At 46.8% G+C, this 26,650-nt stretch overlaps 1 protein-coding gene and 1 pseudogene across 3 annotated transcripts; one reads left to right on the top strand and one right to left on the bottom strand.

Annotated features, from left to right (window-relative positions):
- Positions 1-3,218: 3,218 nt before the first annotated feature.
- On the bottom strand, positions 3,219-12,692 carry LOC136504596 (long chain acyl-CoA synthetase 6, peroxisomal-like). 3 transcript variants are annotated; one of them, XM_066499548.1, is made up of 24 exons: positions 12,249-12,692; positions 11,333-11,393; positions 11,173-11,250; positions 10,901-10,972; positions 10,727-10,808; positions 10,514-10,619; positions 10,342-10,418; positions 9,861-9,905; positions 9,678-9,764; positions 8,656-8,745; positions 8,469-8,548; positions 8,085-8,178; positions 7,470-7,558; positions 7,279-7,367; positions 6,565-6,694; positions 6,367-6,485; positions 5,721-5,844; positions 5,546-5,632; positions 4,764-4,867; positions 4,598-4,683; positions 3,990-4,076; positions 3,809-3,895; positions 3,610-3,719; positions 3,220-3,529 (listed from the first exon to the last, which is right to left on the bottom strand). In XM_066499548.1, the coding sequence occupies exons 1-23, from the start codon at positions 12,349-12,351 to the stop codon at positions 3,624-3,626; spliced, it is 2,073 nt and encodes a 690-aa protein (XP_066355645.1). In that variant the 5' UTR covers positions 12,352-12,692; the 3' UTR covers positions 3,220-3,529; positions 3,610-3,623. The 3 variants fall into 3 exon arrangements, with proteins under 3 accessions (XP_066355647.1, XP_066355645.1, XP_066355646.1); XM_066499549.1 differs by having other exon boundaries at positions 3,622-3,719; XM_066499550.1 differs by having other exon boundaries at positions 3,219-3,719; positions 12,249-12,549.
- Positions 12,693-17,979: 5,287 nt separating this feature from the next.
- LOC136503002 (uncharacterized) lies at positions 17,980-19,878 on the top strand (annotated as a pseudogene).
- Positions 19,879-26,650: the final 6,772 nt, after the last annotated feature.

Here is a 26,650-nt window from a genome sequence, read left to right as displayed (position 1 = left end):
GATATACAAAAACAGAAAGATGGAGGACGACATTGGAAGTTAGATGGTTCAGACTAACCCCAAAATAACTAAGAAATTGATGAAGGAAGGCGAAAGCAGGAAGGCAAAGTCCAGCATGGATAAAGGAGACAAAAAGAATAATCTCACCAGGACCTAGAGCAGGGACCCGATGCTTGCCTGGAACTCTCCATTCCGCAATGCCCTTGCTCTAGATCAGACCATCACCGGCAAGCTCGCGAAGCTGGTCTTCAGTCGTTGTCGGAGCCGGCCAAGCCTTCTGGGCAGCCCTCATGGCCACGAACTCTTGGTTCTCGATCACGAAAAGAGACGACTCCTCGTCCATGAAGGTTGCATGGGACTTGCTCGTGGCTTTCTTCCTACCCATGAACTAACAGAGGCAAAAAGGCACTAGGGAAAGAGAAAGCTTGGACGACAACGCTCAGATGGCGGCAGCAATAATGACGGTGGAGGTGCAAAGGCTAGGGTTTTCAAGGCAAAGGCATGGTACCAAAGAAAAGGAGGAGAAAGGCCTTTAAATAGATTTTACACCGGTAAAAACGCGGCCCACCAGGCCCGTTTTAACACGACATGAGGACGCAACAGTTCATTTACCGACGCAGCTAAAATGACGGACGACTCAAATCCACACAATGGTACAGTTCAACAGGCAGATTTCAGACTTATCCATCCAACACCACGGCAGAGTTATCATATCACCACAAAAAGAACTCATCAACAATGAAGCAAAGAAGGGTTATCTCACAAGGAGCGCAACAACCCGGTCCTTACAGAAAGAACTCAGAAATCTCATCAACAACCAGGACAACAGGAAAATAAGGAATTGCAACTCAGAAGACAAGATTCTTTCCATTATAACTAGTTTCAAAAATAGAAGATTACACATCTTACAAGACCTAGCGAACTCGGTACCACGAAAAGCAAAGTAGCAAAGAGGAACCCGGACACGGCTAGGCTCTGGAATGACTACGCATTCCAAATTGCTACTCAGAAGGACAAACCGCCCTCGGCTACACTGATTTCTTCAAAGGACGGACGCAGTGCATCCAAGGCGAAAATCAGCAGCACGGTGGGACAACATGGAGTAGAGAAGGCCGGCAGGCATCTGTCTACCCAAGACTGATGTGATATTGGATATGGTGTTGATCTGCACCGGACAGTTTTAGGATAGACGACGAGGATCAACCAAGAACTGCCAGATGAAGAAATGAAGCCCACATCACAAGACTTCCTCCAACTACCGCCACGTACATCCTGGTACATTGCTACTGCGGGATTAGCCTACCTCTAATCCCTATCACAAGACTCCCTCCAGCTACGGCAAGACATACAAGAATTGCAAAATACGCCCGGGGGCTGCTCTACTTCACAAACTATCATATTCATGACTACAGAGACTTCAGAACAAGCAACAAAATGCTCAATGAATCAAAACAGCACTCTAGGAGGGTATTTATAGACCGAAGAAGCGGTGCACGTGGACCAGGAGCACAAACGAAACAAGCCTAACAAAGGACACAGTGAAAAGACAGAATTCAATGAAAAAGGACTCAGGCGTGAAGGAACAGTACTCAAGGACAAGCATATTTGAAAGGATATACCAACACTGTACAACTCGTGAACAAACAGCATTCACACTCAACCACCACCATACGACTACATCTGACAACAGCAGACTACCAGAGAATATGCCAAGACCCTGCATCCAAGTTCTTCCTGAATAAAACAACCCGGATAAACGCTCGGGGGCTGCAACAGGAGAAGTTCTCAGTTCTTTTCAAACAATATAAGATTCAAGACCCTCCAACTTTTTCTTTCAAATAGCAAGAGGCTCGGGGGCTACACTCAATGAGTGCACTTTTTCCTTTAAAAAGCACACGTCACCAAGACAACTACCTCAAGACAATAGTTTTTCAAACAATATAAGATTCAAGATTCTCTAACTTTTTGTTCCAAATAGCAAGAGGCTCGGGGGCTACACTCAGTGAGTGCACTTTTTTCCTTTAAAAAGCGCACATCACCCAGAAGACTTCTTCAAGATAGACGACTTCAAGACCACACGACAAAAAGAACCCGGACATAACTATATCCGAGCTATTTTCAACCAGGAACCCGGGTATATGCTCGGGAGCTTTTTGACGAAGAATCAGGACGATTTCAAGAAAAGACCCTCAAGCTCATTGTGCCAAACAACAAGAGGCTCGGGGGCTACATCCAAATGGGAGTACTTTTTTCTTCAAAAAGGTACACACCACGCAAAGATCTCACGAAGCGCTACACGGTTTCGCTCAAGAAAGTACTCGGACGACGCTTATTCCTGCTCGACGAGACTTGAAGGAACAAGACGAGGCTTCCAGAACTCAACCATGAAGTGCTCGGGGGCTTGTCGGTGCGGAACCCACGGGATACCCCGCAAGGAAGAGAGAAGACCTAGTCTAATTAGGATTCTTCCTCTGTAATCTTAGTAGCAGTATTACTCTGTAATCCTACTAGGAACTCTCATTGTAAACCGACTAGGACTCTAGCCTCCTGACTATATAAAGGAGGGCAGGGCTCCTTGGATCGGGAGTTCATAGAACAATTGTACAACACAACACACTTTACGATCAATCCAACGCAAAGGCTAACGCCGACTGGACGTAGGGCTATTACTCGATCATCGATCGAGGGTCCGAACCAGGATAAATCGACTGTCTCTTGCGTTAACCGTCGAGTTCTGCATACGCTGAAGCCCGAACAATACTGCCCCGAGGACTCCGTGGCAGGCTATCGGTGGTCAAACATCGACAACGAGCTCGTAGGGTGAGGCTTGGAGGAGGAGCAAGCGGAGGTGAGAGACTGTTCTCGTGTCTCGTGGGATGTTGTGCGGGGGTACTTAAGGCTGGCTACCCGGACCTTCTCGTTCTCGGACGGGTCGGGCTTGGCTTATCGTTGGGCTGGGCTAGGAATGGGTTGATGGGTCTCACCAACCAAGTTCAGCCTAGATTAGTCGCCGTCGCCGACTGCCATGGGATGGGCCGACACGATGAAGTGGACCTGGACTTTGAGGCCCATAGGAAGCTTCCATGCTCGCAGTCAATTTTGCTTAGCAGTTGTTTCTGCTTTCTACCGTCCGTACACGATCAGTCAGATCAGGCATGATATGCCATACCATTACCATATACCGACAGAAAGACATGTTTCTGTATTCGTCAGCTTCCAGCTCGTTCCGATCAATCAACTTGCTTCACCACACCATGATGTTGAACTGTGTCGACATAGTAAAAAGAAAATACCGAACTTGCTATACAACCGCCCGACAGTCTTACAGTTCGCAACGACTGTTTACTGTTTACATTTGCAGATTTTTTTCCCTATGATGTACGTATCTTCCATTGAGGCTAACGTGGCACGTTGGACAAGGGAAAAAACTCATGTACTCGGCAAGTCGGCATTCAGTTCTACAAATTCATAACGAGGACTGCCTCCGTCTGTCCTCATTCTTCCTGATCATTGCAGGAACCATTATTTGCTGCGCCAGTAAAAGATTAAGTTATTATTCTATGCATGATATATCAGTATAAGCCTGTATGTATCACTTCTCTTTCTGACCATTACACGTACGATCACAACTTCGACCTGGGTGCCTCCGCCTCCCGCAACTCTGCATACATATCTGAAATTTCCTTTGCAAAGTATGTCTTAGCTTGCGGTCTTTTGACCTGCAGAAGTATTGGGGATGGGAGTGTAAGCCATAGCCACTCAGCATTTCAGGCTGTAAATTTCATCTAGAGTCACCAGTGGGGCCTACCTTGAATGTTGGGGTGAGGAGACCATTCTCCACTGTGAATGGCTCAGCAACAAGCCGAACAGCTTTAGCAAACTCAAAACCTCTTAGCTGGTACAATGGGGCACAGAAAATCAATAAACGATCAACAGTTTCACTTGCATTGAACATTAGAATTTGCTAGGTCAAAACAGAATAGAGAAACCTGCGCTTCCTTCCCAACAGAATCCATATCAGCCAGGACAGCAGCTCTTGCTCTAGGGTCAGCACAAAGCTGTCTCAAGTCTTCGCACTACATGTTAGAAAGGACAGTTTAGAGCACAAAACCTGTGCAAATGTTAAAGGATTGCTTGAAGGTCTATCTGTGCTGAGTTTTACTGTGAGGAACAGTGGACAACATATCCAATAGAGAAACAGGTTGCAGGCATGAAACACTCAAGGAATGTGCAAGCGGCAATAACACGGTACAGTTGGATAATATTTTATCTAGTGTGATCTATTGGGCGGCAAAATAGTTGAAAAGTAAACTGGCTCTTTAGGATGGCAACTAATAAAATTCCACCTGATCTACACGTCCTTTGGACCACAGGCCGCAGCTGAAAACAGAGGATTTAGTGTTCACAACAGCCATTCTAAGAGGGAGTGGAAGAGACTGCCACAGTTCTATTCGATATATGATTCAACCAAAGCATAAGATGGAAAATGAACGCCAGTTTTCATAATTATAAGTTGGATCAGTGTCAGACTACTTACAGACATTTTTTTGAAGGATGAAATAAATAGGTGGCAAACGTTACAGTTTAAAACTTTTACCTGGATTCCTTCAGATGCAGCCCAAGCCTTCAAAACCTCTGGTTCAACTGCAACAATAGCAACTAAGGAAGAGTTTAAACTATCACCTGCATCCAAAAGAAGAGATTTAGAACATGCATGGCCATAATTGATGATCATAAAGCCAACATAGAATCATAAATATTACCATATATAAAACATTGGGCAATGAACTTGCATTTGGCATAAACATTTTCAATCTTCTCTGGAGCTATGTATTCTCCTTGAGCTAATTTGAAAATGTTCTTTTTCCTAGAATCCAGGAGAAAATGTAAGGCATTAGTAACATAGGAAGAAAAATAGTCAGATCAAACAGCGCCTAGGGAAAATGTATATCAACAATATAACCAAGGAAAAGTGTTCTGCAAGAACACAAGTTCTGAATGGATAATGAGGTTTTGATTGATCATTCGGTTGTACAGAAAAGCTCGCAAGAGCAAAATGAAGGATCTTCAATAATTCAGTTAGTTTTTGGATGGGCTGCATCATTCATATTTAGTTATGTAGCTTTGCAAGGCTATATATATGTTTACCTTTGTCTGGATCTATTCAAATTATGCTACTAATATTATTGCTATTAATATGCTATCAAGTACATTATAATAGAAAATGTATGGACATGAAAGCAAAAAAAAAAAGGATAGTTTCCAGCAAGCTTCGGTTTGTTGAATCGAACTTTAATAAAATTTTCTCCTTATGAAGAACTAGTTCAAACTTGGAATGTCACACCAGATAGTAGTTCTATTCTAGCCCGAGATTGGAAAGCTCGAGATTATTTTATGATGATTTTAATGGATGTTGTGTCGAGAGTCCAAGAGAACTAAAAATAAAAATTGCAAATTATCGTGGCTTAATGAGAGCAAAACATTGTAATATTATTATGTTAATTCCATAAGAGAAGCTAAAATATAAAACAGTGCATCTTTTTACCTATCAATAATCTTTAAACGCCCTCCAGGTAGCCACAGACCTATGTCTCCAGTGTGCAACCAACCATCTTCGTCAATGACTTCTTTTCTGTAGTTTTTTAAATGTATTTATTGATCTACTGCAGTTGAAGCTCATTCAGTACAAAAGTAAATTTAAGTGGAGGATAGAAATTTACGTTTGGACTTCATCTTTATAGTAACTATGGAATATTATAGGTCCTCTAACACAAATTTCTCCACGAGGATAAGGCTGATCATCGGACGTATAATTCATTTCTGGGACATCCACAAGTTTCACCTCTGAAAATGAAAAGAGAAAGATCTACATTATGAAACTGTGAGAACAATGCACAAGCACAAAGGCATAACCAATTATTTTGGATATGGATGTCATTTGACTAGTGTCATTGGTAAATAATATTGACATCTTCCTCAAGAAAAAGGCTAGTTTTATTCCAGAAACATGATCCATTCAACAAGGTGACTACAGGACCTTGCTGCACGTTAGACTCAAAACTTAAAAATAACCATGAAAATATTGGATGTAAGGCATAGAAACAATAATTTAGGATAAGTTTGTTCAATGCACTAATTTCAGTGGACATCTATTGGATTTTCAAAGTACCACCATCATGGCATCATCAATATAAGTAACATCCAAAAAAAATTAAAAACAAATAAAGGCCTCCTAACTTTAGCATGGCTTCTCTACGTATATTAATATATTATAAGTTGAATTCATGGACAATATTTTCAACACAAAGTGCAAGTGCTACCCAAGCAAATTTATTATATCCTTGAATTTGAAACACAAGAGCTTACCACAAGATGCAATTGGGGATCCAACATGACCAATTGATTTGTCACCAACATCCATTGCAGATATGATACAGGATGTCTCTGTCATTCCATAGCCTTCAAGAATTTCACCACCAAAGCATCTATAGAAATTTAAACAGTAATTGTCACTAAGCCAAGTTCCAAAAATCATCCAAGAGAGCTCAGAAGAAGACAACTTACATCCTAAGGAATTCCATAACATCTGCTGACAGTGGAGAAGCACCTGAACTCATAAGTCTCACTCGTCCACCAAGCCTAGCTTTTATTTTGTTAAATACCAACTTATCCCACACTGGGGATGGATTTTTCCCTAATAGCACAAAGTATAGAAGTGACATTTCATTGCGCATACATGCGATGAAAACTGGATTAAGATGGCATCAAAATGTAAAATTAGATTGATTCAGTTTTTTCTTGAACATGCAGAAGAGCTGCGTATCTTATATTAAAGAGAGAAGAAAATGGTCACTTCATGGACCCCTACAAACAACCACTCTAACTCCACTAGAAGGTACTGGAACATCGACCATTTTCTTCCGTTCAGATCGGGTCAATGCTCTTGCTGGCCCTTTCAGGGGGGAAAAAATACATGTCAAGTTTCTGTGCAACAAAAAAGGAAAAGAAACCCCCAGGAAATGTAAAAATAAAGAGGGGGGGGGGGGGGGGGGGGGTGAGACCCTTCACCTATTCCTTTCTACCCAGGAGATCTCCTTACCATTTTACCATTTAATTTACTACGTTAGTAAGTTGTGCAAGTATCCAATTATCCATGTATGGCTGATTGGCTATATCGATCCTATGCTTCATCATGGATGCAGAAGAAATTCTCATAACTGTTATACAAAAAACAAAAGTAAGGGCATCTAACTTCAATGAACTGCATATTATTCTTACCTTTAAGGATTGCTTGCCTCTTGGCATTGTATGCAGTATGAAACAATTTTTCTTTCAGCCCACCAGACTCCTTCACAGCATTTGTAATTCTACACATCGAATAAGCAACTAGTAGTTAGCAGTATGAACTGAACGTATCATTTTTTAATAATTTACACTGAACATAGAAGCTAGTGGTATAGTTTTATTACGCGGTATAAATTCTGTTATATAACCGGGGAACACTTGCGAATACTGTTGGTCTCAAAGCAGCCAGATCATCCATGAGCTTCAAATTATCCTGGAATTTAACGTAGTACGTAAAGATGACAAAGAGTCACAATTGTAGATTTGTAGGTAAAATTATGGGATGCAAGTACGGATGCGTAACTTAGAAATGCCACATAAAATGTTTGCTTCATACAGACCAGCAAACAAATGGGAGATAACCATGCATGGGTATAGTTAACTGGTGTGGTGTGGACACAGGAAGTCTACAGAAGGAAAAGTATTTGGGTGGTGGGGGGAGGGTTACAGTGACCAGCAAGGGGACATAACAACTACTACGAGTGAATTTAAATTGATAAAATATTGTATTGACGATGAAAGATCGTCCAAAGTTTTAAAAAAACGTCATCCAAACTGAGAGCAACTCAAGTGCACAATGCATATTTGCAATAGATGATCATATTCCTACAACTACAGGCACCAACTTATAGATGAACCTTTAGTAGTTTAGTGTTAAATAATTCTCAGAATGCACATAAAAATTGCTCTGTAGTTACGTAGTTATAGCTACCATTCCAAATAAAGTTGAATCTTCATACCCCTTGGTAGAATCCAATGGCAACACCACAATGCAGTGCTGCAATTTGGTTAACCCTCTCGTAGATGTGAGCCAAAGGTAGATATGAGATATACCTGAGGAGTGATCCACAAAGTTATTGTCACAAATGTTAAGAGCTAATGTGAATTGGATAAGTTGCTAAAAAAAAAGGGCAGACCCAGTGCCGGAGGCTCCCACATGAGTGGGGTCTGGGGAAGGGATAAACCGAGACAAGCCTTTCCCCCGCAAAATCTGCGGAGAGGCTGCTTCGAACCCACGACCTGGTGACTCAGTGAGACAGCTCTCACCACTACACCAGGCCTGCCCTTCTATAAGTTGCTCAAGCACAAACAAATTTATTTGAGTGTATATGTAAAATACTCACACATCGGAGGGGTAAAACTTAATGTTCAGGCTTGATCCTGCTACATTTGCAATTAAGTTCTCATGAGATAGAACAACTCCCTGGGGAAAAAACGATATCCAACATCACAGATCTGAAATGTACAACTGTACAAGTAAAAGAACTTTGCTGATGAAGCTAAGAATAATCAGAAGGATGGCTGATTTACCTTTGGCGTGCCAGTAGTGCCACTAGTGTAACAAATAGTGGCAATATCTTCAGGTTTCGGAGGACGAAAATGTTGAGGACTAGCCTTTCCCTGAGTTGAAGAATTGAAGGATTACAGAAAACAGGGCGCACAGTACATAGGAGCAAGTGGAAAACACAAGGTGATGTGCCCTTCTTTATTCTAAATTAAAACACTAATTACAATGTATTAACAACTTAAACATTCAAATTTCATAAATAAACTAATTAATATTGAAACACATACACATGTATATATATGCAAAGTAAAGGTAATTCCCAGCATTAGCATGCTATGTATGCCTATAACCATTAAATGCATGTAGATACAGCTATGAAGCTTGAAAAACTGTGAGTTGACCAAAGAGAACATTTGATCTGTGATCTCATGTGTACTTTGCATACAACAAGTAAAATAAAAATTCCCCTAAAAAACAAATAAAATAAAAACAACTGACCTCTGCATACAGCCATACAGGCATGCAGATACAAACATCGTCCCATGTCAGGTTAATCTGAACTGGAAGATTCAGTTTTGCATTCTAGATAGATCTAACTTCCACCCAACAAAGGATGGAAAAGAAATCATGGCATCCCATGTATAAAATCTAGGAAGACAATATATAGCATAAGTACATATGTGCGGCTTAGGTGTTAAATCACATCAATTTGAAAGGGCCAAACTCTTGAAGCACATAGGCAAGGAAAAAGAACAAGAAAACAGGGAAACAAAAGGACATGGGATACTTATATTTGAGTGCATCTACAAATTTGGCTTAGGCCATTCCAGATTAATGACAATGAAAATGGCTGCCGTGCGGTTGTATCAAAATTTCTTTAAGTTCAAGTACATTGAGAAATAAGGGTATCCACTTCAGTAAAATCATGCAGTTTATGGAATTTATACCATTGTATCCTTTATGTAGTGTTTGAAATAGTTAAAACAAAAAAATCATCATGAGCAAAACTCAAGGATGAGCAAAAAAAAAAAAAAATCATGAGCACCTGGATGAGCAGCCTGGAGTAAGTTATGATTTCCACTCCAGTAGTAACTGGCGTTGATGGCATATTTGCATCGTCTCCACCAACTACCTAGACAAAAGAAACTAGGAAAATTAAGGAGGAAAGGTCCTTGAATAATCATGACTGTTACATTGTGTCTGTCAACAGTAAGCAGTCCGGACTTACCACTATAAGCCGAACACATGGCATTTGAGCTATAAAGCTTAGCAGCTGCAATCAATAGATAGCCATGAGTAAAATAATAGTCGTAAGTTCAGTCTATGTCTTTTAAATGTAGAATGACATAATACTACAATAATGTGAAGTTGAAAGCTAAATGACATCAATAAACCAATGTAGCTTTCAAAATAAGAACAAAAATGTTATTCTTTAAATACCAGGCCCCAGTATCCACAAGATTAACCATATCTTTCATGTATATGGGCCTGCAAAAAGGTTGTCATGGCTGCCACTTGTACCATACTATACGATGTTTTTTATGCTAGAGAAACCAGTACAAATAAAGAATGGTCCGAATCCCTGGAGCAGTTCCAGACTCAATAGTTAGGACTAAGATGACTTCTGACATGCAGCCTCATCATAGGCTTCATTTGCAAATTTTATTTTAGGAACTAGTAATTGAAAGAGAGAAGTGATTAAAGCTCACAATGCTTAGAGTTTGAGGCACACAGAATATAGCTTCCACCGCTGCATGGTTCACAATGAATTGAACAGCATCTGGGCCTGAAAGTACAAATGTACAATGAACAAAAACTGTCACTAGACAAACCATGAACGACCAAGAGAACTATAGTATAGTCATTCTGTTGTGAACATACCAAGAGTGTCATAAAGTGGCACAGATACATATGAATATGCAGAACAAGCATGGTCAACTATAATCCACTCGGGTCTGTTTATAAAATACAGACCAATGCATGCACCCTGATTCCAAACAGAAATATGTTCGACGTAAGCTCAAACATAATCGCAACATATCTGTTTTGTTAAGAACAAAAGGACAAGAGCTTGTTCAGATCATGATGACTCACTTCACGAACTCCATGATAGATAAGACCAGAACCTATTGCAGTCCTGCTCGTGCTAGCTTCTCCGTATGTCATCCATTTGTAGCTACAACATTATTTGTCACTTGCACGAAACAGTCTGGATAAAAAGGACGCTGCAGGCAATAATAAGGAGCGTATTAGATAGCTAATCCTTACTCTCCAATTGTTCCATCTGTTCTGATTCTTGTTCCCAGGTATTTACAGTCTGTAAATGTCTCGACTGCATACCTGCAAAATAAATGGGTTTATTTCTAGTGTGCCTTCGGTAATAATCTCAACGACTACAGCAGCACCATTTTACACAGATGGGTTTGCAAATAAATGGTAACAGATCACGATGTTGGTAACAACAGAACTTCTGACAGAAGTTAGATGGAAAATAAAGATATAAAAAGTCAGATTGAAGAGAGAAGGTCCCAGTTTCTTACGTGAAATTATCATGCAGTGTTCCAATGTCTGGGTTGTCGGGATATCTACTTATCAGCCTTAGAGGTGAATGCGCGGACCTGCAAGGTGGCAACAGGAATCACGAGCCGGCACAGGAGCCGCAGAACAACGCTGTAGCTTATGACAACACGAAGCACATACCGGTACACGTTCCACTTGCCCGTTTGCAATTTCTCAGGGAGAACAACACTGTAGCCCTGCGCTGAAAAGATTATGTAGAGTGGTCAGTAACGGTAATCTGTTTCTGAGGACACTATGTTTTTGAAACTGGAACTGTACGTTGTTATCTGGGATGGGAGGACAATGCTAACAGCATCTTCAACCCAAACAAGCGCAAGTTGAAATGGAGCAGAGATAGGGTGGTATTGGGCACTGGGAACGAACCAACGAACTGTGTATGGAACAGGTAGTAGCAGTATCATATACATGCATGTATCCTTAATTAGCACTTTAACTCTGTTGTGGCCTTGTGGGCATGAAGGTTAGAGAGATATGATTGTGTAGACTAGTGGCCTTGCTTTCCAAAAGCATGTGCACTTTTTTTCTATTCTACTGGTTTATAAACAGTTCAATTTACATACCAAACATATTCTCTTTCTCACTAGGATAAATGTGTAGAGGTGTTCACTCATGGTAGTTCGCTGCACCATTACTGTGAGTCAACAGGGGATGGATGGGTAGGATGCGCAGCAGTAGTGCAGTGCGGAACAGTACAGAGCACGCGCACAACTGATGAAACTAAACTTCCCCAACATGCCTTAATAAGAGTTGACTGGATCCTGACGCTGACAGACATAGAAAAAAAAAAGGCGAAAACTTCATCATGTTGGAATCAGCCCCCAATTCATCTACCTATCTAGTATCCCCGAGCTAGCAGCCCCCAATTCATTCCACTCAGCGCGAAAGCACCGGGGGTTGTATTGTACTCTCCGTTGTCAATCGTTGAGAGCAAGTTGGGAACGGCTCGCGGACAACAAAACCGCAGGCGGCGGGGCGGAACGGAAGCTGACGGCAGGCACACGGGAGAAGGGAAGGGAAGGGAGGCAGAGCGACGCACCGTGGACGTACTCGGCGGCGGTGGGGTTGACGGCGAGGCCACAGCCCCCGGCGGGCGGCGGCGGCGAGCGCTGGAGCTGGAGGTGGGCGGCGGCGTCCTCCATTGCGCGCGGTTGGTGGGGATTTGGCGGATGGCTCTCGGTGGGGGCGGGCGCTGGAGTGGAGCAAATTGATTTGGCTGTGACTAGCCTTGCTATTGCGTGGTTGGGTTGGGACGTTGGGTTGCGTTGCGTGGAGGGCAACGATGCAAGCAAGGAATGGGCGGAGGACGGTGTGGGGAGCCCAGCGGCCGCAAGCGAGGCGAAGCCCAAGCAGAAATGTATCTACTCTCGGATCTTTCTCAGTCTCTCGCTGAGGCTCAGCTGAAGAAGAAGAGAGTCATCGATCTCTCTTGGTGGGGGAGGATGCCTGGATGTGTGGGTCTTCTACTCTGATCACTGATCCTTTTACGTAGTCGTAGAGTGGAGCAACGTATACTAATTGACCATCATATGGGCGACGGACCTTTGCGTCCTATTTGCTCGCCACGACGAAGCTCTCACTCGTGCCCCTTTAGTAGGCAGCGTGACCAAAGACGGTAGTGGTAGCGATAGGTGACGAGCAATGCAAGCTAATTGAACCGATGGTCTCATCATTTTCTTCATGACGTCCACACCTTGCTCTTGTTCTGCCACTACCTGTCGTGTTCATCCTTCTCTCCCCCTCCTCTTTTTTACGTGTGGATTATCTTCTCTCACCTCATATGCTTCTGGCTTCTACAAGTATTTTTTTTAAAAAAAACTTAACTAGTTAATCACGATTACGACAATGGCACGTCAAGCTACGTGACTGTCGTTAAAATGTTAGCTTTTATTATGTTTTTCTATTCTGTGAAATCTGTCGTTGTCGGTGCCCCGAGCGTCATCCGCATATATCCTTCTCGCTTTCGTGGCTCAATCTTTCTTCTACAGAAGAGGTTAACAAGGAAGCCGCTTGCTTGACTTCGCCTAGTATAGCAGAAGAAGAAAAGAGAAGGCTGTGCGACTTACACGCGGCCCCCATAAAAATAATGGCCCCACTTTCACTGAACACGTGTCACGGACACACAATCTCTCCTCCAAATCCCCAATCCCATCCCAGCTCCACCACCGGAGGGCGGAGGCGGAGGCTGAGGCTGCATCATCCGCCGCTGCCAAATCGTCCCTCGCCGTTGACCAATCGCCCGTCCTTTGACGCTCATTGCGTCGACCCACCCGCCGCTGCGCCGTCCGGCCTCCACGAATGCCTCTCCTCTCGCAGTCTCGCGCCCAGCGCCACCGCCGACCGCATCGACTGGTGCAGGTGCAGCAAGCCAGCGGTTCAGGACCCAGGACTGCGTGCGGAGGGAGGAGGAGTTCTACTCCTCCCTGTTTGATTCCGCCAAAGGTAACGCACATTTAACTCTTGGATGGATGGGGATGTCGGTGTCGATTTTGTTCTTCTGAGCAGCTAACAACCGGTAGCGGAACTCTGGTACTGTATTATAAACTCTTTCTTCTAATACAATTATACGCAGACTCGTGCGTATTCGAGAGAAAAAAGACAATATCATATCATGGTGTCAAAATCTGCGTAGATGTGCTGCGGATTTGAATGTGGGTACCGGCCAAAAAAAGGCGTGATTGTGGATCACCCTCACCATAACCTGAAGGATGCCTGCATAACCGGTTTTAATGGCAATGGAGGCCAAGTTGCGCTGGTAAAATATATCCTTCGCAATGCAGTACAACTGAAGCGTATGGCTGTAGATCCGAGAAGAAAAATACTGGGGCAACTGGTAGAAGAATTTGAAGGCCGGGTGGTAGCCGAGTCAGAACTGGTGCCACATGACAGGGACGGCGTGCTGACAATTTTGGGGTGACACCTACCTATAATTTATGGCTATTCGACAAAAGCCTTTGATTTTTATAAGGAGTCTACTAGCATGTATGATTAAGGACAAGGTAATGCTTAGTTACTGCTGCTGTTATGTAGATAGAGATAGTTAGCATCTCGATCAGATTAGTAGCATGTACGAACATGGACAAGATAATTTGCATCAACAATTCGACGACATGACCTTCCCGGGCACGGGGCACCCATGGTCCGCCCATGCTTCACAGATTATTCACACGTTGCCTATCACCTCAAATTGTTCCAATTTTGACATACTGCCTCTATTTTAAATTATTTTCGTGATACATAGCTTTTGCTATACACTTAGATATTCAATATGTCTAGATACATAGTAAAAGTAATGTAAATAAAAAAGTCAAACGTCTTATAATTTAGCATGACTCTCGTGTTTGTACTATGCTAACACGGTCCAAAATATTTCGTGTTGTACCGTGCTCTAGACCGTACCAAAACAACTTACCACGATCTACCCACATATAGCGCGACCCAAGTTCCAGACCTACCCTCAAATTGCGTGATCCAAGTTCAAGCGCGGTGAGAGGGTAGCTGCTGCTTTGGAACAGAGTCGCACCATGTGTCTTTTTGTGTCGGGATTCTAACGATCCTACAACCCCTATCACGGTACTAGTACTACGGCGAATCGGCGATTCAACCCAAAAACGAATAAACGATTCATGCAGCTCCGTTGCATTGCGGTGTTAAATAATCTGGCGCTGCCAAGATTGCAAGACATTAATTAACATGGCTACATACTAGCTTACATGGCAAGAGCATTCCATCACAGAGGTACCATTCTCAAGAAGAAAACAACAAATAAATTAGTATTCCATTGTAGGGTCTCGTTTTCTTTCTTTTGGTTGCAAATTGATTGCTTTTATTTCACAACATTTAGATCTTCCTCGTTTCACAACATTTAGATCTTCCTCGTTTCACAACATTTAGACGACCATAGATCACATCGTCGTCTCTTGCTCTTGCGCTAAGCAGGTTTGGTGGAGCATTCATAAACCAAGCGCTGCGAAACCGAGACAGCACCAGCGAATGGTGGGAGGATTGGAGAGCGCAGTGGGACAATCTTCGCCCTAGTCGCATGAGGAAAGGAACGCGATATGCTTCCGAGTAGTCCTAGCTACCACATCCGATATAGGGTTCACTTCCGTAGAGGCTCAGAGCGGCGTGCGATACCCTCATCTGAAAAAAGCTGCAGGCTGTCATCCAAGCCTTGAATTGTGTGAACGATACAGAGGCCCACCAGGGCCCTTATCCGTGATATATTTGGTGGTTGTTCAAGTAATATAATATCTATGGATATTCTTTCTTATTTTCCTTTGTTACATGTTTTTATTTTATTTTATTTTATTTCCCCATATGTCTTGTAGTGATGTCTATATATTCTTGTTTTTTTTCTCCGTTACCTATCTTTTTCATATGCTATGAGATGTCCCACGGCATATTTTTGGTTTAGGAATTATTCTTGTCAGGTGTAATATTTTCTATCATATATAAATGATTTGATAATTTAATAATAAAAATATTTGAGTTGAATGCATGGGCAGCCCCTGAACTTACCAAGAGGTGTTAATTAGGTCCATAAACTTAAAAAATAGATTTGTAGGTCACTAAACTTGACACACGCACACAGCAGCAATTTGGAGTTGACAAAGAACTTTGTGGCGACGAACGCCTTTGGCAACAAACGGTATTCGCACACAGCAGCAATTTGGAGTTGACACAAGAACTTTGTGGCGACGAACGCCTTTGGCAACAAACGGTATTCGACTGTACCGAAAACACTACTACTACTAGCCACATGGCTTTAAAGCCCAGCGACGTACTGCCGAGCAACAACCTGATGGCCGGAACTCATGCGTGCGCGTGCACATCGACACGCATGCACATCCGGTCCTTCGAGTTGACAGCCACGTTAGCAACAACCTGATGGCCGGAACTCATGCGTGCGCGTGCACATCGACACGCCTGCACATCCGGTCCTTCGAGTTGACAGCCACGTTTTCCCCTAGTGACTCGACGCACTGACACTGACATGCAAATGACTGGGCATGCAAGTGCGCCATCGCCGGGAGCTACAACCCGCCTGGAACGACGACCAGTAAATGTGGCCGGTGTACGACCTGTGCACGGTGCTTATCATCGGTGTGTTCGACGACGAACGACCCACCGGCTACCGCCGTTGATTCGTCAGACGACAGCGGCAAGGACCCGCTTATCGTGATGCTGCCCACCTGCGGAAATTGGATGGGCGGGCCATCCGGTTCTCCACCCTCAGGTCTATGCTGGACATGCTGCATCCTGCAGACGTGCGACCGACCAGCGCTTCCCGCGATGCACCACCAGCGGCCCATCCCAGCAGTGAACCGCGAGGGGAAGGGACCTCCAGGGCCGTCGGCGTCGGCTGCTGCGGCGGTGCGGCCAGGGTCGCCAGCTCACGTGGGGGCAGGCTGGAGCGAGGAGCTGTGTGCATGTTGTTGAGACTTGCGGTCTCAGACAGTGTAGAGGAGGTAGGGGCCTCCGCCCGCTAAGCGCTGCCCTCAGGTGGAGGCTCGGGAAACAGGCACGACAAGTGGACGTGTAGGGAAATGGCACGTAAAACTAGGGTTTCATTAATTCATCTTCCAACAACCCCCGGTACGGTTACAAGTGTTCCCTATTTATAGGGCTCAACTACAACTTTTACAGAGTTTACAATAGTACCCTTCAACTGCTACAGTACATTCTCAGAATATTCCACTACTCGCCTTTCGTCTCGGGGGTAATCTTGTCATGCCGCCCTCAGGTACTGGGCCTGCGCGATCAGCCGGCCCATCAGGCCTCAGGATTCAGCGATGGACCTTTGGACCTCCGCCGTCGGTCTCCGCCCCATCAGGCCTCAGGATTCGGCGACGGGCCTTTGGACCTCCGCCGCCGGTCTCCGCCCCTGGGACGCCGAGGCCACAGACCCCCGACGCCAAGTATTGCCGTCCTCCTGCTTGGGTCTCTGCCCCTACGAGCGGAGGCCGAACCGGCGCGCCCGCGCCGTCCACGAGCGCCTTCCTCTGGTTACCTGCACACACACGTAGGTAACGTTGGCACTTGATTAGCCTTGCAGCGGGGCGGCCTCCGCCCTCTCCGCCCGGAGACGCCTACGAGCTAACCGGGCGGAGGCTGCGCTAGGTCACCGGCAGCGTCCTGCAAGCAGTCTGAGAAACCGTCATCTTTCTGGGTCTGGAGGCGTGGTAGCTGGGCCTTTGCTTAGGTAGTTGGTCGGAGACGTCTTTGCGAACTGCTGGCCGCGTAGGTCTCCGCCACTCTCGGAGGCCGTGTTACAACAGTTCCCCCTTTTGAGACCACGGTCCGCCCGAGCGTGTCGTGAGCTCAAAACGCCCTAAGCAAGGACATCCGCGGGGGCTGAGACTGCGCGTAGTCATGTCTCCGACCGATCCCGTAGGTTCCCCCCTGGCCTGCTCTAGCGTGGCCGCTGGTCTTGTCATAGTAGCCGTTAGGCTTCTGAACTAGCCGTTGTCCTGCGCTGTGGCCGTTTACGCTGTATTGCTTTCCGTTGTTTACCTTGCAACTTCTTCGGAGATGACCGTTGGGCGGCAGGCGAATTCTCCGGAGATGACCGTTGTACGGCGGGAGCCGAACCGGCCACCCACGGCCTATATAAGGGCGGGGTTGTTGGCGGGGTCCCCCCCCCCCCGCACGGCTCATTCGCTTTCCTTGCCTTTGAGAAATTGCTCTCTGCTCTCTTCGCTTTCGCTTGAGCTGCCTTCGCGCGTTTTGTCTTTCCGCTTGCGTCTTCTGCCTAGGCTGCCGCCACGATGGCTTTCTTTCCGGCCTCCGCCCATACTCGTCGGCCCGCCTTCTTCGGACCCTATCGCCACCTTCTCGGCGTTAGGGCCGCCGGCTGGAGTGCACGCTTTGAGGAGTGCATGCTTGCCTCCGCCTCCACGTTGGAAATTGAAAAGCTAGTGGAGGAGGATTTGGGGAGTGTCTCCGCGTCCGTCGGAGACCTGATCGTTGCGGATTCCAGAGACATGGCGATAAAGTCATGGGATTTCGGCCCCTCCTCCATTACTGAAGAGGCGGTCGCGGAGATGTTGAAGGAATCGTATTTTCCTTCTTCGAGGGTAAAAATCCCTCCGCCTGGCCAGACTGTTCCGGAACCGGAGGAGGGATATGCGGTGGTGTTTCGGGACTTCTTCACTTGCGGCCTCCGCCTTCCTTACATCCCCTTCCTCCGCCGGGTGTTGGAGACCTTCAATGTCTATCTCCATCATCTGACTCCAACTGCCTTCCTCACGCTCAGCAAATTCTGCTGGGCATGTGTTTCTTATGGCGCCGAGCCAGATGTGGACACCTTTTGCACCTACTACGAGCTGCAGAAGCAGCCAAAGAAGAAGAAGGAGATGCGGGAGGGCAAGGAGGTGGAGGTGATCTACCAGTATGGTAGTTGCACCTTTATGTCGAAGAGGAACCAAGGCGTAGACCGCCTAGAGATTTCTTTTTGCCAGAAGGGCAAGTGGGACCGCGGCTGGCTTGAGCAGTGGTTCTATGTGAAGACCTACGAGGTCCGCGGCACTACCAAGGATGGTGCGGAGGTCGTGGAGTATCCATTGACTTCACGAATGGAGGAGATGGCGCTGCATACGCGCGTGGATCCGCCGGAGGAGATGTCTCCGGTGAGGAAGGCTTGCGACCGGGCTTTTGCGGCAGCGTGCCGCTGCTCCGGGGGCCGCGACCTGGTGGAGGAGATTATGGCCTCCAACTACTGGCCCCTGGGCAGAGACAACCCAGCCTTTCGGCTAGAAAATGTGAAGGTTCCTGTTTTTGGGCCGGAGGCTGGGATTTCGTTCCCCCGGTTCGGGCAGTCTTTGGGGGAGGGGGTGACGGAGGACAATTTCGTCTCCGAGGTTGAGGAAGCCACTGTCGGGTTGGTTGGCAAAATTTCTGAGCATGAGTACACGTCTCGGAGAGCTGTGGCAGGCACCATGCCGCGGCTCAATTGAGTTTTTGAGGAGGTCGGGATCGTCTACCGGGAGCGCGAGGTTCCCGCCGAGGTCCTGGCTTCGATTGAGAAGAAGAAGAAGGCCTTCGCGAAGAATGTTACGGCGGAGGCCGAGTCCAAGAAGAGGAAGGATGTCGCTGTTGCTCAGGTGCCTGCGAAAAAGAAGAAGACCGGTGCTCTGGTGATCGCGGCGGCCGCGTCTTCGGCCGGTAGTGCTGGCATTGCCTCCGTCGGTAGTGAAGACGTTCAGAGCTCCTCCGTCCTGTCAGTGGACGTGCGGGTCACGAGCGGCGGGGATCGTGGCTCTCCTGGAGCTCCAGTGCGCCCTGTGCGCGGCGCTGTGAGCGGTGCGGAGCGTCCGGAGGCCAGCGCTGCTCCGGCGCACTCCTTCCATGGTGCTGCGAGTGCCGCCGAACAGCCGGAGGCTAGCGCCGCCGATCCTATGCCCAACATTTTTGGCAGGCTGTATTCAAGTTCTGAAGAGGGCACGGAGGAGCACGCTCCTTCGTCTCCCGCCATTGTTGCGTCTTCCCCCGCGCCAACGGCCGACATCGGGCAGCCGGAGGCCGTGCTTACTAAGCAGGCCCTGGTGGCTCAGTCTTCTTCGAGCCCTCCACCCGCCAGGCCGCTGGCTGAGGAGAGCCGGCCCTTTGGGCCTTCGCCGCATGATATGGCGGAGACTTCTGCCCAGGGGGCTCGGCAGGCGGCCTAGCCTAGGCTTTTTATGAGTAAGTTTGTTTGGCGCACGTTTTTGTGTTTACTGTCTTTGCCCGGTTTATTTGTTTATGTATTCTATCAAGTGCTAATATCGTGTACTTGTTGCTTTGTAGGTGATGTAATGGCTGGACTCCTCACCCCAGAGGAGCGAGCGGCCGCTGCCAGCATTAGATTTGGTCCGGGGCAGCCGGGGCCGATGGCGCCGGGTCTGAGTGAGTATAGAGTGTTTTTATCTTACTCGTCTTTTGGCTTGTTGTTATTGCCTATTTCTGATCGGCCCTCTGACCTGAGTTGTTGTTGTTGTTGTTGTTGTTTTTACGCAGTCTCCTCCGACACTTCTATCTCAGGTTGGGAAGAGTGCTATCTTGGGGTTCTTGGAGACGTTAGAGGTGGTCTTTAGCAGTTGGTGTATGTATTGTGAGATTTGCTTTTCTCACCTTATGGTTTTGTGTTTGTTTGTTCTTCTTTGAATAGATCGCTTCAAACAGCGTCTGAGGGACATGGATTTCTTCCAACTTCTCCGTGTTCATCTAGAACACCAGAGCTTGGTGCGTCTTCGGCGGTTTGCCTTTTTTGTTGTATGTTCGCCTTTAGATTTGTTTTTGTTTCTATTGCTGATCGCCTTGGTCTTCTTCTTTCTGATCGCAGGGGTATCACACGGCCGTTGTTATGGAAGAGCGATGCACTCATGAGGTCTCTGACCGAGATACTGCGATTGAAGCGCTCAAGGCGGAGAACGAGTGCCTGGAAGGTGAAAAAGGGGGTTTGGCCAACTCCCTTGCAGGTCTTCGCCTTTCTCTGGTGGAGAAGGAACAAGAAAAGGAGGCTTTGAGGGCCGATATCGCCAAGGCCCGGGATGCAAAAGCTTTGTCCACCGAGTAGGCCCGCAGGGCGAACAAGTTGGTCGAGGGTCTCCAGCGAGAGCTGGTCTCTGAGAAGGAATCCGCAGCTGCAGTGGGGGAGCAGCTGTCTTTGACGACGAGGCATTTGGACTCGGTCAAGGGGGTCCTTGCTGCAACCGTTGGCCATTACCGGGCCATCATCGTCGAGTTCAGAGGCGAAACCTCCGCTCCTCCGGAGGAAGACAACGTCTCCGCCCTCGCCTCCTGGCTAAAGCGTCACCTTGCAAAGCTCCCCGGTCTGATCAATGGCTGCACAGACTACGGGGCACTGGCGGGAGTAGCGAATTACGCCAAGCTTTTGGTGCGCGGCAGGTGTATGCATACCGAAAGTATTCCAGAGGGAGCGCTGCCGGGTCCGGAGGAGCTTGGTGAGACTTCTCTTGGTTTGCGAAAAACCTTGAGAAATTTCATTGGGTACTTTTGGGCTCCATTTGGGAGACCTGCTGCCCAAAATCTGGCGGAGGAAAAGAGGGCGAAGGTATTTCTAGTCTTTGTAGCCGCTATTTTTCTCTCGTTGCTTTTTGCGAAGCTGCGAAGGCTTTCGTTGCTTGTGCCCTTGATATTTTAGGCTGTGCTACAGGATGCGTAGAAGAGTCATGCGGGCAGGCCTCCGCCAGTTCCGCACTTGGCGACCGCGGGCGACGCCTCCGCCACCGCTAGCGTTCCGGTGGGTGCTACGATCGGCGGTGGTGATGGTCGGAGGCCGCAGGCGCCGTCCCCACCCACAGTTGATGCGGGCTCCGTTCCAGGGACTTCTGCTGCGGCCGGGATGCCGGAGGTCTAGGCTCTTTGTAGGACTTAGCTGTTTTGACTTGTATATTGTAGTCCAGTTGGGCTCTTGTAAATAAAGTTTCTTTTGTTCTGAATGTTTTTGTGGGAAATTTTAATCTTGCGCAGGTTCCGAATCATGAGCCTGCGCAAGATGTTGTGCCTTTGACTCTCTACAACGACGGTATTTATGTGAGCGGAGAGCTTTGGGAGTATTGGCGTTCGGCCTTTCCCCGCAATGTTGCGCGCGATGTGTTTGAGTCAGTTAAGTTTGACATAGACGACGAGCGCGCTGGGTTTACTCGCGCGCTTGCTTGGCGCGGACCTCTACCACAATAGTTTGGATTTTATTGTGAGTTGTGTCCTGTAAGAATGCTACTTGATGTTTTATGGAATGCACAATAGATTCTCTTTCTTGATTGTTTGTGCGGAGGCTTATGTTTGTTGTGCTAGTTTACATATCTTGTCTAGTCCTGGGCTTGCCGCCACGACACTTGTTTTTCCTCTGTCGCGATGTGGCTGCCGACTCTGCCTTCACCTCCTCCTCTGCCTTAGCGACTCGCGACTGCATCTATCCGGTGCTGTCGTGTGTCGCGTCTCCGGCCTTGCGCATCGTAGGCCTTTGCTTGGGCAAACGTGCGTGATACAGAGGTGGTGGCCAGGACCTCAGCCCCTTCTTCTTCCCTTCTCTGTGCTTGCTTGATGGCTGGGATAGAAGTGTTGGTAGTTTTTTTACCGGTGGAGGCATACTTGAAGTCCGCCTGGCGAGGCTTGCTGAATCGGCGTGTGATCCGATAGGAGGTTTGGCGCGACTTGTGCAGACGGCGAGGACTTTTGGTATTTCTTTAGCTGGGTGTTTTAGCTGTCTGGTGGTATGGGCCTTCGACGCTGCACACCCATGGGACATGTTTCATTTGTGGAGATGGCAGGTTAGGTCTCCGACGTTAGGGGGATGTTACGAGATTTCGTGAGATATCCCCCTTCTTCCGTAGGCCTGCGCTGTTCATCATCGTGCCGTAGTTCCTGTCTCTTTTCCCACTGTCTCCGACCGTCTACCGGTGCCTCTGATTTTATGAGTTTTTGTACAATATCTACGGCCGACTTAGATATCTAAGGAGACCCCTGCCTCCATGGCCGTTGCTGTGGCTTGTGCTTGTGCTCTGCCTTCTTCCCCCCTTGCGTCTTATGCTAACTGAGGTTTTAAGGGCATGGGGGGAACCCGTTTTATAGCGGGGTGGTGGCTTTTGGTTGTTAAATTTTTGGTACGTTGTTTATTGGAACGTATCTTGGCTTTAATGGCCTATATCTTGCTTGAATTATTCGTGCCTTTTGAGATCTTTTGAAGTAAATAGGCCTAGTGCCTAAGTGACAGGGTTTTGTCAGACCTTTTCCTCGTTTTGTTGTTTTCGATGGCGGAGACCTTCTTCCTGGTTCTAGCACCATAATGGTGTTGCCCCTGATGCTTGGGGTGGTTTTTTGTTAATGTTGGAGGCCTGTTTGGCCGAGGTTGTTTTTGCTTTGATGCCTGAATTTGTTCAGGTCTTCGTCAAGGTCGGAGGCCTGTTTGGCCAAGGTTGTTTTTGCCTTGATGCCTGAATCTGGTCAGGTCTTCGTTAAGGTCGGAGGCCTGTTTGGCCAAGGTGGTTTCTGCCTTGATGCCTGAATTTGGACAGGTCTTTGTCAAGGTCGAAGGCCTGTTTGGCCAAGGTGGTTTCTGCCTTGATGCCTAAATTTGGACAGGTCTTTGTCAAGGCGAAGGCCTGTTTGGCCAAGGTGGTTTCTGCCTTGATGCCTGACTCTGGACAGGTCTTTGTTAAGGTCGAAGGCCTGTTTGGCCATAGAGGTCGTTTCAAATTGCCAATGCCTGTGGCCGACGCTTTGAAAAGACCTGTGCTTATTTTTGTTCATCGAATATTGCGGCGCCAGAGCTGGCCGCTTTCGGTTTTGGACTTTTCAAGCGTTCTTTTGGAGAATTACCTCTTTATACTTCTAGAGGATTTTTACATTGAGCCTGCCTCGTTAAAAACCTCACCTTCGCTTGGAGTTCCCCTGTGAGGAAAAGAGTACAAGCACTTTGCTTTACTGAGTGCTAGGATCAAGCCTTCATATTCTGCTATATTGTTTGTTGATCTAAACTGTAGCCTTGCTGTGTATTTCAGTCTGACGCCGGAGGGTGCCGTTAGGACGGTGGAGGCTCCTGCTCCGGCTTGGCCCCAGGCTCCATCCGTGAATGCTATCTAGCCTTGAGTGGTTGGTTGTACCTTGGGCTCTGTCGGAGGTGTCCAATCTGCTATAAAATCGGCTAGTGCTTGTGATTTGATTGCTGTTCTGGGGACATACGAGATACCAAACAGTGATAGCTCTGTAGCCCATTTGCCTATTCTACCAGAGGCTTCTTTGTTTCTGAGCAAGTCTTGCTGTGGCAGCGATGTTGGAACTGAGATTTCGTGGGCTTGGAAATAATGCTTTAGTTTTCTTGATGCCATCAGCACTGCGTAGGCAACTTTTTCTACCTCAGTGTAGTTTAGCTTGGCTTCGGACAGTGCTTCTGAGGTAAAATAAACTGGCTTTTGAGTTTTGCCTGATTCTTTTTCCAGCTCGTGAACTAAGACTGCGCTGACTGCATGGTCGGAGGCCACCATATATAGCAATAGGTGGCTGTCCGATTCTAGGACGGAGACCACCAGTGAGTTTGCCAGATACTCTTTCAAGTTATGAAATGCCTCCGACTGCTTGGACCCACACTCAAAGTTGTCTCCGCCCCTCAGGGCTTGGAAGAAGGGTAGGCTGTGTTCTGCTGATTTTGAGATGAATCTGTTGAGCGCTGCTATTCTTCCCGTTAGCTTTTGCGCTTCTTTCTTGTTTTTGGGTTCTGCCATTGTCATTATTGCTCTAGTTTTGTCTAGGTTCGCTTTGATGCCTTTACTGCTTATGATGTATTCGAGCATCTTCCCTTTTGTGACTCCAAATATATATTTTTCTGGGTTGAGGCGGACACCAGCTATCCTTAAGTTTGTGAAGGTCTCCTGTAAGTTGGAGACATGATCATCCTTGTTCTTGCTCGTGACCACTATGTCGTCGACGTAGGCTATGATGTTTCTATTTAGTTGTGAGCCCAAAACTTCCTTTTTCATTCTGGCAAAGGTTGCTCCGGCATTTTTTAGGCCCTTTGGCATTCTGGTGTAGCAATATGTCCCAAATGGAGTGGTGAAACTTGTCTTGTCTTCGTCTTCTTTTTTCATCTAGATTTGGTGATACCCAGAGAAACAGTCGAGGAGAGAAAACCTCTAGCATCTGGCTGCCTTGTCGACGGAGGCTTCTGTTCTTGGCAATGGGAAAGGGTCTTTTTTGCAAGCTTTGTTCAGATCTATGAAATCTATGCACATTCTCATTTTGCCATTCTTCTTTAGTACCAGTACTATGTTTGCAAGCCATTCTGAATACTTGACTTCCCTGATGACTTTTGCATCTAGCAATCTTTGCACCTCCGCCTTTGCTACCAGGATTCTGTCCTCCAACATTTTTCTCTGTTTCTGCTTTCTTGGCCTCATGTTTTCATTGATGTCTAGTTCATGCTGTATGATGTCCCTGCTGACTCCCTGTAGGTCAGAGGCTGACCAGGTGAAGATGTCTTTGTTTTTTACTAGAGTTTCCATGAGCACTTCCTCCTCTACTTTGCTCAATTCTGAGTTGATTGTTACTTTTCTGTCTGGTAACTCCTTTTCTAGAGGGGTCACCTTTGTCTCTTCTTGACCTGCCATATCTGTTTTTCCTCTAGGCATATCCGGAGGCTCTAGTTCTTTGCCTGTCGACTCGACTACATTGATTTTTCTTTGGGCTCTGTAGATTGCTTTTTCTATGTTTCTTGCTTCTTTCTGGCTGCCTCGGACTGTGATAATACCATGGAGTGCTGGTATTTTCATGCACAGGTAGGCCATATGCAGGGCCGCGTTGAATTTGGTTGTGAATCCTCTGCCCAAGATGGCATTGTATGGGTAATACAGATCGACGATGTCAAAGGTTATGTACTTGGTTCTAGCATTTGCTTGGGTTCCGAACGACACTGGGAGTGAGATTTTTCCTAATGCTTGTATTTGCTTGCCTCCGAATCCTATCAAAGGGGATTCAGAGTGCTGTAGTTGATTTCTGCTAAGCTTCATTTGGTCGAAGGTATTTGCGAAGATGATATCTGCTGAACTGCCAGTGTCAATCAGTACTCTGCTTATCTCCCATGCTGCTATGTTGGTCTTGGTTACCATTGCGTCTGTGTGAGGGTAGCTTTCTAGCTGGAGATCTTCTATGAAGGTGATTGGGACTCTGGACCAATCTGTGTATTTTGCTGGGCCTTGGACTGCTACGTTGTTTACCAGGCGGAGGTGATCCTTTTTCTGCTTTTTCGTTTGAAACTCCATTGATGATCCTCCGGTGATTGGTAGTATCATGCTTATGGTTGGTAGCGGTCCATGGGGGTTGACTTGGTTTTCTTAGTTTGGCTCATTTTTTGGTGTTTGGGGTTGGTTGTGAGGTGGTTGCGGAGGCAATTGCTGCATATGTTGCTGTTGCGGTGGAGGCTCGAACCTGCTTTGGTTTTGTGACGATGGGTTTGTTTCGAGGTAGGTTATGTGAGGAGGTTTTGGGTTTATGTAGGTCAAGCTTGCCTCCGACCTGTAGTTACCCGCCGGAGGCTGCTGCGAAGGCACTGGCCATCATGCTGGTAGGAAGTTTGGGTAATAGGCATAGGCCAGTGTGGAGGGATGTATTTGGTTTGCGTTTAGCGCTGGGTACATTGGGCAGTACTGCTGGTGGCTAGTTGTGTAGGTGGTGTTGACCTCTCTTGCGCTCTACTGTGTCATAGGTTGGGCAGTCTGCTTGTTCTTCATCCTTTCCTATGTCTCTTTTGTCTCTGGACAATCTTTGGTGCTGTGTCCTGCGCTTTCTCCGTGAAAAACGCAATATGGCCTATGTTGTTTCTGCTTGTGGTTTTTGTTCTAGTTTTTGCCTTGGTAACCTTACCGACCTTGGTTGCTGGTCTGGGTCTCCAGCCCTGCTAGCGCTGCCAGTTGCCCTTGTTCGGGGTAAGGTTGACCCTCGATGCTG

The sequence above is a fragment of the Miscanthus floridulus genome, chromosome 14 (genome assembly GCF_019320115.1).
Source record: "Miscanthus floridulus cultivar M001 chromosome 14, ASM1932011v1, whole genome shotgun sequence".
Classification (NCBI taxonomy): Eukaryota; Viridiplantae; Streptophyta; class Magnoliopsida; order Poales; family Poaceae; genus Miscanthus; species Miscanthus floridulus.
Note: the sequence above shows the minus strand (reverse complement) of the source record. Positions and strands in the feature narration are given on the sequence as shown.